This window comes from Salvelinus alpinus, chromosome 23 (assembly GCF_045679555.1).
Source record: "Salvelinus alpinus chromosome 23, SLU_Salpinus.1, whole genome shotgun sequence".
In the NCBI taxonomy this organism is placed as follows: Eukaryota; Metazoa; Chordata; class Actinopteri; order Salmoniformes; family Salmonidae; genus Salvelinus; species Salvelinus alpinus.
The window spans coordinates 34,762,826-34,775,154 of NC_092108.1; the positions used below are offsets into that span (position 1 = coordinate 34,762,826).

Here is a 12,329-nt window from a genome sequence, read left to right on the forward strand (position 1 = left end):
ACTATTTCTTAACACACACAAAAACAATATTTAAATCAGTCGTTTTCCTCAAATGAAGATGCCGATGACGCAATCTTTGTCAAAGGGAGGAAATCTGTTTTAATTGGTCCTCAACTTGCAGCTCAGACATTTCATTGAGGAGTAGTAGAGTTAGCCCTGAGTTAGCCTGCCCTGGAGCAGGTTAGTTCTGAAGGAATCGTTGCCATATAAATGTACCTGTCTAAAATGTGAGCCACTTCCGTGGTACCGGTTATCCCGAGTTGAACTCAAAAATTGACCAAAGTTACCTCGCTAACTCCTCAAACCAGGTACGTAGTGTTGTACAAAGTGATCACACAGGTTTGTTCAGTAATCAGTATCAAATGGAGCAATGTCTTTTGATGATTGGTATTATTTTCTTACAGAGAACTACAGACTTCAGAGTGCCTATGAGAATAATCTCATCATTAAAATGGTTTTTGTAAGTTAGATATTTCTTACATTTTTATTTAGACCATACTAACCACTGTTATTCACGGGGGTGTATTATTGACTAACACTTTTGTATATATGTTTAGGAATGCCATGTCTGATTGAAAGTCCTTCTCTTCATTTTGCAGTTTGAGTTTATAAATTCTTACCTTAGCCTTTTCTACATCGGATTCTACCTCAAGGACATGGAGCGACTGAAGGAGGTAAAAATCTGTCAATTAGATTCGGATAATGGAAAACACGATTGAACAAAATGATTTCCCCCAAAGAATAGCAACTGAATCATTCACACTGTCTCCTCACAGACGCTAGCCACTCTCCTGATCTTCCGCCAGTTCCTCCAGAACATCAAGGAGGTGCTCCAGCCTTATCTGTACGAGCATCACAAACTAGGAGTATTTACCCCCAAGGTCGTGTGGGAGATTCTCCAGGCCATAGTGCTCAAGTACAGCCGCCTGGTTCTAGGAAAGGCCCAGGCTTCATGGACTATCCAGTCCCTGCTAAGCCCCAAAGGCCCTGCCACACTTCCTGGACAGACAGAACAGAAGAAGAGAGGAGATCTAAAAGCTGGCTATAGGTTTACAGAGGAAGAGTGGGACATAAATGACACACTGAGGCAACGGAAGATTAGCTTCAATGAGAAGGTGGATGTTGCCAGGGACATTGCCTTGGCGACCCAGCCAGAGGACAGTCCCACGTTGGTGGAGGAGGGCATGGATCCTTCCAGCATCTTTGAGATAGCCACTGACATTGTCACCTATGAGTCCTCTGAGACCAAGGGGACTAGTGTCTCCCCACCAAATGGCTATGACACGCTAGTATGTCAGAGATGGACGAGTCCAATCCCAGAGAAAGAGGCGACAAAGTCCTGGATTGACCCGCCTGATGAGCCCAAGTCTGTCATTCTCAGCCAAGCAGAGGTTGAGAGCTGCATGCAGACATATGAGGTGTGTCTTAGTCATCAGATCTGTTGTTATGAACTTGACCGTCGGTTTATATTGGACATGTGTTTAGTTTAATGGACTTGGACAGTATTTCTGGCTAGTGTTAGTAGCTGGTACATGCAGTAGTACATTCACATTTAAAGTAAAAAGTGATTTGAAACACAAATGCTATTCTATGTGACTTTGTGACTATGTGACTTTGGCCTCTAACCTTTGACCTCTGAGCCAACAGGACACCCTGCAGGACTACCAGGAGATGTTCATCCAGTTTGGCTACGTGGTGCTCTTCTCCTCTGCCTTCCCGCTGGCTGCTATGTGGGCCCTCATCAACAACATAATCGAAATCCGGAGTGATGCCTTGAAGCTCTGCACAGGCCTGCAGAGGCCCTTTGGCCAGAGGGTGGAGAGCATTGGACAGTGGCAGGTCATTTGTCGCTCACATCTGGGCCCGTATTCAAAATGTTTCCCTTGTTCATATAATCCTATTCATTATGATCTAAATGGCAAAAATCATCCTAGGTCAGCACTCCTACTCTCCAATATGAGTTTATCCTGGAATAACCCAGGACATACAGTATATTCACATAATTTAGACATACAGTATATAGACACTGAGCGCACAAAACATTAAGAACACCTTCCAAATATTGAACAGCCTCAATTAATCTGGGCATGGACTCTACAAGGTGTCGAAAGCGTTCCACAGGGATGCTGGCCCATGTTGACTCCAATGCTTCCCACAGTTGTGTCAAGTTGGCTGGTGGACTGTTGAGTGTGAAAAATCCAGCAGCGTTGCAGTTCTTGACACAAACATGTGTGCCTGGCACCAACTACCGTACCCCGTTCAAAGGCACTTTTTTGTCATTTTGTGTTGCCTTTCACCCTCTGAATAGCCCACATACACAATCCATGTCTCAATTGTCTCAAGGCTTAAAAATCCTTCTTTAACCTGTTGTCTCCTCCCCTTCATCTACACTGATTGAAGTGGATTTAACAAGTGGCATCAATACACTCAGTGTAAATCTATATACTGTATGTCTAAATTATGTGAATATACTGAAAAACAAGATGGCGCTGACAGAGATGGTCGCCTCGCTTCGAGTCCTTAGGAAACTATGCAGTATTTCGTTTTTTTTTAATGTATTATTTCTTACATTGTTACCCCAGGAAATCTTAAGTCTTACTACATACAGCCGGGAAGAACTATTGCATATAAGAGCGACGTCAACTTACCAACATTATGACCAGGAATACGACTTTCCCGAAGCGGATCCTCTGTTCGGACAACCACCCAGGACAATGGACCTAATCCCAGAAGCTGACCTAAAACAACGGCGCCGCAGAAGGGGCAGATGGAGCGGCCTCCTGGTCAGGCTCCGTAGACGTGCACATCGCCCACCGCTCCCGAGTATACTACTCGCCAATGTCCAGTCTCTTGGCAACAAGGTAGATGAAATTCGAGCAAGGGTTGCCTTCCAGAGAGACATCAGAGATTGTAACATTCTCTGTTTCATGGAAACATGGCTCTCTCGGGATCGGTTCAGCCACCGGGCTTCTCTAAGCATCGCACCAACAGAGTTAAACTCCTCTCTGGGAAGAGAAAGGGCGGGGGTGTATGCTTCATGATTAACTCATGGTGTAATCATAACAACATACAGGAACTCAAGTCCTTCTGCTCACCCGACCTATAATTCCTTACAATCAAATGCCGGCCATATTATCTCCCAAGATAATTCTCGTCAGTTATCGTCACAGCTGTGTACATTCCCCCTCAAGCAGACACCAAGACGGCCCTCAAGGAACTTCACTGGACTCTATGTAAACTGGAACCATATATCCTGAGTCTGCATTTATTGTAGCTGAGGATTTTAATAAAGCAAATTTGAGAACAAGGCTACCTAAATTCTATCAGCATATTAAGTGCACTACGCGTGGGTGTAAAACACTCGATCACTCCTACTCTAACTTCTGTGATGCATACGAAGCCCTCCGCCGCCCTCCCTTCGGCAAATCCGACCACGAGGCCATCTTGCTCCTACCGTCTTATAAGCAGAAACTCAAACAGGATGAACCAGTGACTAGAAACATTCAACGCGGGTCTGACCAATCGGAATCCTTGCTTCAAGATTGTTTTGATCACGCGGTCTGGGATATGTTCCGGTCAACCTCAGATAACAACATCAATCTATATGCTGACTCTGTGAGTGAGTTTATAAAGAAGTGCATTGGAGATGTTGTACCCACTGTGACTATTAAAACCTACCCTAACCAGAAAACGTGGATGGATGGCGGCAAACCACTGCATTTAAGAATGGAAAGAGGTCTAGGAATATGGCTGAATATAAACAGTATAGTTATTCCCTCCGCAAGGCAATCAAACAAGCGAAATGCGGTACAGGGACAAAGTAGAGTCGCAATTCAACGGCTCAGACACAAGATGTATGTGACAGGGTCTACAGGAAATCACGGACTACAAAAATAAATCCAGCCACATCACTGACACCGACGTCATGCTTCCAGACAAACTAAACACCTTCTTTGCAAGCTTTGAGGATAATACAGTGCCACCGTCACGGCCCACTAACAAGGACTGCGCCCACCCCTCTCCTTCTCCGTGGCCGACGTGAGTAAAACATTTAAACGTGTTAACCCTCGCAAGGCTGACGGCCCAGACGGCATCCCTAGCTGCATCCTCAGAGCATGTGCAGAACAGCTGGCTTGTGTGTTGTCCTTACATATTCAATCGCTCCCTATCCCAGTCTGCTGTTCCCACATGCTTCAAGATGGCCACCATTGTTCCTGTACCAAAGAAGGCAAAGATAACTGATAACTAAATGACTACCGCCACGTAGCACTCACTTCTGTCATCATGAAGTGCTTGAGAGACTAGTCAAGGATCATATCACCTCCACCTTACCGGCCACTCTAGACCCACTTCAGTTTGCATACCGCCCCAACAGGTCCATAGACAATGCAATCGCCATCACACTGCACACTGCCCTATCCCATCTGGACAAAAGGAATACCTATGTAAGAATGCTGTTCATTGACTACAGCTCAGCATTCAACACCATAGTACCCTCCAAGCTTATCATCAAACTGAAGGCCCTGGGTCTCAACCCCGCCCTGTGCAATTGGGTCCTGGACTTTCTGATGGGCCGCCCCCAAGTGGTGAAGGTAGGAAACAACATCTCCACTTCGCTGACCCACAAGGGTGCATGCTCAGCCCCTTCCTGTACTCCCTGTTCACCCACGACTGCGTGGCCATGCACGCCTCCAACACAATCATCAAGTTTGCAGACGACACAACAGTAGTGGGCTTGATTACCAACAATGATGCGACAGCCTACAGGGAGGAGGTGAGGGCACTCGGAATGTGATGTCAGGAAAACAACCTCTCACTCAACATCAGCAAAACAAAGGAGATGATCGTGGACTTCAGGAAACAGCAGAGGGAGCACCCCCCTATCCACATCGAAGGGACAGCAGTGGAGAAGGTGGAAAGTTTTTAGTTCCTCGGCGTACACATCACAGACAAAATGAAATGGTCCACCCACACAGACAGTGTGGTGAAGAAGGCGCAACAGCACCTCTTCAACCTCAGGAGGCTGAAGAAATGTGGCTTGTCACCCAAAACCCTGACAAACTTTTAAAGATGCACAATCGAGAGCATCCTGTCGGGCTGTATCACGCAACTACACCGCCCTCAACCGCAAGGCTATCCAGAGGGTGGTGCGGTTTGCACAACGCATCACCGGGTGAACTACCTGCCCTCCATGACACCTACAGCACCCGATGTCGCAGGAAGGCCAAAAAGATAATCAAGGACAACAACCACCCGAGCAACTGCCTGTTCACACCGCTACCATCCAGAAGGCGAGGTCAGTACAGGTGCATCAAAGCTGGGACCGAGAGACTTAAAAACAACTTCTATCTCAAGGCCATCAGACTGCTAATCAGCAATCACTATCTCAGAGAGGCTGCTGCCTACATTGAGACCCAATCACTGGCCACTTTAATAAATGGATCACTAGTCACTTTAAACAATTCCACTTTAAATAAAGCCACTTTAATAATGTTTACATATCTTACATTACTCATATCAAATGTATATACTGTATTTATACCATCTATTGCACCTTGCCTATGCCGCTCGGCCATCGCTCATCCATATATTTATATGTACATATTCTCATTCACCCCTTTCGATTTGTGTGTATTAGGTAATTGTTGGGAAATTGTTAGATCACTTGTTAGATATTACTGCACTGTCGGGAACTAGAAGCACAAGCATTTCGCTACACTCGCATTAACATCTGCTAACCATGTGTATGTGACCAATAACATTTTATTCGATTTGAATAAGGGATCATAGCTTTCATCTGGATTCACCTGGTCAGTCTATATCTAGGAAAGAACGGGTGTTCATAATGTTTTGTACACTCAGTGTATATTTACCCCGTCTGCAATTAAGCTCAGAGAACCATTTTAGAATCAGGAATTTCAAGCATCTCTGCAAAAAAGCATGCTAACAGTTATTTATTTCATAAAGTTATTTTCCCTCCGAGATTTCACTCTCTCTGTGTGCAGACAGCAATGGAGGCCATGGGCTTGATAGCCATTATGGTGAACTGTTATCTGATTGGCCAGTGTGGTCAGCTGCAGCGTCTCTTCCCCTGGCTGAGCCCTGAGATGGTCATCATCTCCATCGTGGTACTGGAGGTAAAACGCAGCCGGCCATTTTGTCTTCACTCTGTGACACCTAGTAGATCGATGCCACAAATACAGACAACAATCGTAGCAATTGTGGTACTTTTTAAATACTACCTTTATCAAAACCAAGGACATTGTACATAAATCCACAAAGATTACAGAATATAAAACAATGGAGCATAGCAAAAAAAGGAGGAGGTGTTGTCTAAGCACAAGTGAATAGCCTTCACTCAAAGATGACATCTTGTTTTGAATATCAATTGCAGCATTGTACAAGAAGTTAGATCCACATTGTGCTGTCTTCAAAAATAAAAAGGAAAGGACAGGTAATTGAGAAAAACTATTGCTTAAATGCATGTGCCCAATGTGCGGCTCAAACCCACGACCCTGAGAGTAAGAGTCATGCTTTCCTGGCTGATCTAGCCCGGCTTGAGAAGAGCAAGCAGCTCCCTCTACACACCACACACAGCATTGCAACATCACACATACTCTATCCACTCTGGTATAGGTTAAGATCACATTATTCATCAATTGTACAGAAGGTCTAACCGAAATTTGACTTCCGCTTTATCCCAAACCCTCCGTAAGACACACATACATATATAGGTTGGAGAGGTTGGAGCAGGGGGCTGCCACATTGGATGCCCGCAGAGCAGTTGTGGGGAGGTTTAAGTGCCGTGCTCAAGGGCACAACGGCAGGCAATGGCATCTAGGATTTGATACCAGCTATCTATACTTTTCTGTGTTCTCATGTCAGTGTTTGTTTCCTTTCTTGTTTTGGGATATACAGCATTTTGCCATCCTCCTCAAATACGTCATCCATGTGGCCATCCCTGATATACCTGGATGGGTCGCAGACCAGATGGCCAAACTAGAGTACCGTCGAAGGGAGGCTTTCAAGGTACAGTTGTATAGCTCTAAACACTTTTGGCTAAATCCACAGAGCAAGCTGTTATATAATGTACTTCACATCTCACCCTTGTCTATCACTATCATCCTCCAAGTTTGTGTCCTTTTGGTGGATTTTCTTTGCATTTTCTGATACATATAGCCACTGTAGGGCATATTTTTGTACTGACACCAGTATGTATGACACTTCATTTGAACCCTCTGGTAACGTTGGCCTTCATAATAACATAATCCTGTCATAATGTCATTACATAACTTATTTCATACAGTCATGAAAGCTGTATGCATATGGCATCTAACTTTACACAGTCATGAAACAAACCAAAGTTGGTCGCAATCTAGGTTTCCATCCAATTGGTGACAGATTTGCATGCGAATATTCTAGAATCTGCAAAAAAGAAAATATGCAAATTTCCCCACCAGTGGAATGTTTCCACCAAAAAGACTTGTTGCGGATAAAAAAAACAGTGCGTGATGATATAGTGCACACAAAATGTACTTTTTCGCGTAAGTTTACAGTACCAGTCAAAAGTTGACACTCCTACTCATTCCAGGGTTTTTCTTTATTTTTACAATTTTCTACATTGTAGAATAATAGTGAAGACATCAAAACTATGAAATAACACATATGGAATCATGTAGTAACCAAAAAATATATTTGAGATTCTTCAAAGTAGCCACCCTTGTCTTGATGACAACTTTGCACACTCTTGGCATTCTCTCAACCAGCTTCATGAGGTAGTCACCTGGAATGCATTTCAATTAACAGGTGTACCTTGTTAAAAGTTAATTTGTGGAATTTATTTTCCTTAATGCGTTTGAGGCAATCAGTTTTGTTGTGACAAGGTAGGGTTGGTATACAGAAGATAGCCCTATTTAATAAAAGACCAAGTCCATATTATGGCAAGAACAGGTCAAATAAGCCAAGAGAAACAACAGTCCATCATTACTTTAAGACATGAAGGTCAGTCAATCCAGAAAATGTCAAGAACTTTTAAAGTTTCTTCAAGTGCAGTCGCAAAAACGATCAAGCGCTATGATTAAACTGGCTCTCATGAGGAACGCCACAGGAAAGGAAGACCCAGAGTTACCTCTGCTGCAGAGGTTAAGTTCATTAGAGTAACCAGCCTCAGAAATCGTCAATTAACTGCACCTCAGTTCGCTCGCGCACATGTTGATTTTGTCCACCTACACCAGACGCGATCAGGACATGCTGGTTGAAATATCAAACCGAACTCTGAACCAACTACATTAATTTGGGGACAGGTCAAAAAGCATTAAATATTAATGGCAATTTAGCTAGCTAGCTTACTGTTGCTAGCTAATTTGTCCTGGGATATAAACATTGGGGTGTTATTTTACCTGAAATGCACAAGGTCCTCTGCCCTGACAATTAATCCATAGATAAAATGGTAAACTGAGTTTGTTTCTAGTAATCTCTCCTCCTTCAGGCTTCTTCTTCTTCTTTGGACTTTATATGGAGGTTGGCAACCAACTTTAAGGTGCATTGCAACCACCAACTGGACTAGAGTATGGACCTCAGTTCAGCTTTCAATCACCCACGTGGTTAAATGCTCTTAAAACCAATGAGGAGTTGGTAGAGGTGGGACTTGCAGCGCGTCAAGCGTCAAAAATAGAACAAAATTATATTTTAGCGCCTGGCTATGCAGACGCTCGCGAGCAGTTTGGATGAAATTATTGAATAACATGTATTGTGTACATTTATTTTGCAGTGCTCGGACACGTAATGAGAGTGGTGTGGTCAGCATGTTATGGTGATGTTTTCACGCACCACTGACGTTTGTCCAAAAACCCGCCGAAATACAAAGTTTGAAGTAGGAAAGACGTCGAGAGGAAATCATGGCTCTCGATGTAAAGTCCAGAGCAGACGGAAGTGCATGCAGGTAATGTCATATGACTTGTTCAGAATGAGGAGTAAAATGTTGCTAATCCATGGATAAAAGTGGACTAAACGGTGATTGATATCCAAGGCCTAAGAAGAAGACTTTCTTGGGCTGTTGTGTTTTTGAAGGAAGACATGGCTGGAGTTTCGGCGTGGAAGAGTGAGTCGGAAATGGCAGCGAGTAGTGCCGACCTAACAAACTGTAGTGTAGCCTAATAAACTGTTTCCCGAGTCGTAGTGGGAGGACCACATACCATATCATCGGGTGTCTCCAAATTGACGATGATGTGATGGTTATTATATCAATATTTGCGTATATAAAGGCATTTCCACCACCATTTCCCACATAATACATTTTACCGACACAAAAAGAACCCATCATGTCGAATGAACAAATGATCTGTCGGCATTTAGAAAATTACACTGAAACTTATGATATAATATAATATGATATATGACTTTACACGCATAAAAACTGTGGATGGAAACGTGGTTACAGATAGTGTTGCCTGCCAAGTCTGCTTTCTTTCTGCCACATATTATACATACAGTATTACCTTGTTCATATGCAGAAGCACGAACGTCAGGCCCAGCAGCACTCCCAGCAGCAGCTGAGGAGGCAGCTTGAGGAGGAGGAGCTGCAGCGTCAGGTGGAGCTCCAGGCCGAGGCCCAGCAGGAAAGCGAGTACCACAAGGCTGACAACCAGCACCACCATGACAAGACCCAGTGGAAGCCTGTGGACAAGCCCAAGAGACCCAGCTCTCTGCTAGGTAACAGCAATGTGATGAAGCTCAAGCAGATCTTCCCCCAGCAGGGGAAGTTCTCCTCGGGCACGGCCCTCTCCCCTCAGTCCCCAACCGGGGGAGAAGCCAAACTAGCAGGCTTCCTCAGCTTCAAGTTCCGGAAGTCTCCGGAGTTGAAGAAGGAGCTGTTGTCGGTAACACCAATACCGGGGACCGTGGTGACGGCTGCGTCCGTGAACCAGGAGAGGTCCCAGTCCCCCAACAGGACCTTCAGCCCAGGGAAGCTATTCAGCTTTAGCAGATCAGAGGGGGCAGTGGTGTGTGCGAACGGGCCTCAGCCCTCCAAACCAGGCGATGCTATCCCTCAAACGACTCCTAACAGTCAGCCCACCAGGCAGGACCTGAATACAACTCCCTCAGGCGAGTTGTTACCCTCATCTGAGAGCGAGAGGGGAGAAGCAAGACAATCTAACGATACTGACACTTCTGGCTCCAAGTGTTAGTCAATCATCATGGCAATATGTAAAATGTAAGAAAGGGATGCAGAGAACAATGACTTGTTATTCTTGTTAACATGTCAACATGGTTTAGGTCATACTGAATAAACTAAATAAGCTAAGATGTAATGTAAGGTCAGAATGTAAGGTCAGGTTTTGGGTTCATTCTCCACCATCCAAATGATATGACAGTAAATATAGGCTATATCTGTTCTATATACTGACACCCTAAAGCATATATGTCAGAGTCAAGGCCCGCGGGCCACATCCGGCCCGCGAGAAGGTTTTTTACGGCCCCTGGGATGATCTTGATTTATTATTAGAACCGGCCCGCAGACCGCAGCAAGCCGGCAGCCCGCAGATCTTTTACACGCACCAATACTACATTTCCCACAATGCAACGGTGACGCACCGAGCAGTAGGCTGCTGTGTAAATGAGATGGAGCTGCCTTGGGAAAAACTCGTGGGTTTGACAACCGACGGAGCACCTGCGATGTGTGGACACAGGAGCGGACTGGTGGCGAAGATACGGGAAAAGATGCAAGAGGAAAACGCGACAGGTGAGCTGACAGCTTATCATTGTATCATACACCAGGAAGCGTTGTGCGGTAAAGCCTTGAAAATGGAGCATGTAATGAGCATCATCACGCGCACAGTTAACTTTATCAGAGCCAAAGGTTTGAATCACCGCCAGTTCAAGGCATTTCTGACGGAGTTAGAAACGGAGCATGGTGATTTGCCTTATCACACAGAGGTGCGATGGCTAAGCCAGGGAAAGGTGCCTTGAATACCGGTTTCTTTCATTTAATGTTCATGTTATGGGGATTTTTATATAAAGGAAATTTGTCTTTTGTGTCTGTTGAAAATTAAAGATTACTGACAGAGCCATAAGAAAATATTGCTTTATTTATCTGATCATATTGGAATATATTTGTTAGGTTTTCAGTAGGTTCAATTAGGTTCACTAGACTATATGCGTCATTTAAAAATTTTTCAATGAACATTCGAACAGTCCGGCCCTCGGCTTGTAGCTAAATTTTTTATTTGGCCCTCCGTCCATTTGACTTTGACACCCCTGCCCTAAAGGATACTATGTACAAATTGTAACAGTTTACCCCCTTGAATGAGGCCCGCCGTAGTACCATAACTAAATGCAGTTATAAGACTGCATGACTTGTGGTTCTGATCATCATGAAGCAATTCTGTAAGATCTGGATGGCAGTTTATTCCATCCCATATTTTGTCTTTCCATTCATCAGATTTGATGTGTAAAAAGCATGGCGAAACATCTGCATGCCTGAAATAAATGTCTTATTCAGCACCTTATAAGCCAAAGACATCTTATATTCCTGCAATAGTACAGAATGAGTACAACATTCACTGTGACTGACAGATATTCTATTTTTCTTAACTTTGTTTTTCTATTAATTATTTTATTACATGAAATAGTGAATGTACCTCGATGCAAAACACACTCCAATAAACTTCATGAGACCAGAGGAAATGTAATGCATCACTTTTTGAACACATTCTACCACAGCAAGGATGATAACTATGATATAAAATAGAATACACTATATATATACAAAAGTATGTGGACACAGCCATGCAATCTCCATTGACAAACATTGGCAGTAAAATGGCCTTACTGAAGAGCACTATCACAGGATGCCACCTTTCCAACTAGTCAGTTTATCAAATTTCTGCCCTGCTAAAGCTGCCCCGGTCAACTGTACGTGCTTTTATTGTGGAACTGTGAAGTGCAACAAGTGGAAACATCTAGGAGCAACAAAAGCTCAGCTGCGAAGTGGTAGGCCACACAAGCTCACAGAATGGGACCGCTGAGTGCTGAAGCGCTTAGTGCATAAAAATCATCTGTCCTTGGTTGCAACACTAACTACCGAGTTCCAAACTGCCTCTGTAAGCAACATCAGCACTATAACAGTTAGTCGGGACCACAAGTCTAAGATCACCATGCGCAATGCCATGCGTCGGTTTGAGTGGTGTAAAACTCACCGCCATTGTGGCAACAGTTTGGGGAATGACCTTTCCTGTTTCAGCATGACAATGCCCCGTGCACAAAGCGAGGTCCATACAGAAATTGTTTGTTTAGAGCGGTGTGTAACAACTTGACTGGCCTGCACAGAG

The 12,329-nt window shown here is 44.2% G+C and overlaps 1 protein-coding gene across 2 annotated transcripts in view; it reads left to right on the forward strand.

The window, feature by feature from the left end:
• The window catches only part of LOC139550853 (anoctamin-8-like), a 41,092-nt gene that overhangs the window by 24,173 nt on the left and 4,590 nt on the right, over positions 1–12,329 (forward strand). Inside the window, exons 11-17 of one of the 2 annotated variants that reach the window (XM_071362066.1) lie at positions 405–460; positions 600–674; positions 777–1,418; positions 1,648–1,839; positions 6,006–6,137; positions 6,919–7,029; positions 9,513–10,203. In XM_071362066.1, coding sequence (XP_071218167.1) covers positions 405–460; positions 600–674; positions 777–1,418; positions 1,648–1,839; positions 6,006–6,137; positions 6,919–7,029; positions 9,513–10,187 — 1,883 coding nt within the window. In that variant the 3' untranslated portion in view covers positions 10,188–10,203. Of the gene's footprint in view, positions 1–404; positions 461–599; positions 675–776; positions 1,419–1,647; positions 1,840–6,005; positions 6,138–6,918; positions 7,030–9,512; positions 10,204–12,329 lie in introns of those variants that run through there. The other variant, XM_071362068.1, reaches the window with a different exon arrangement.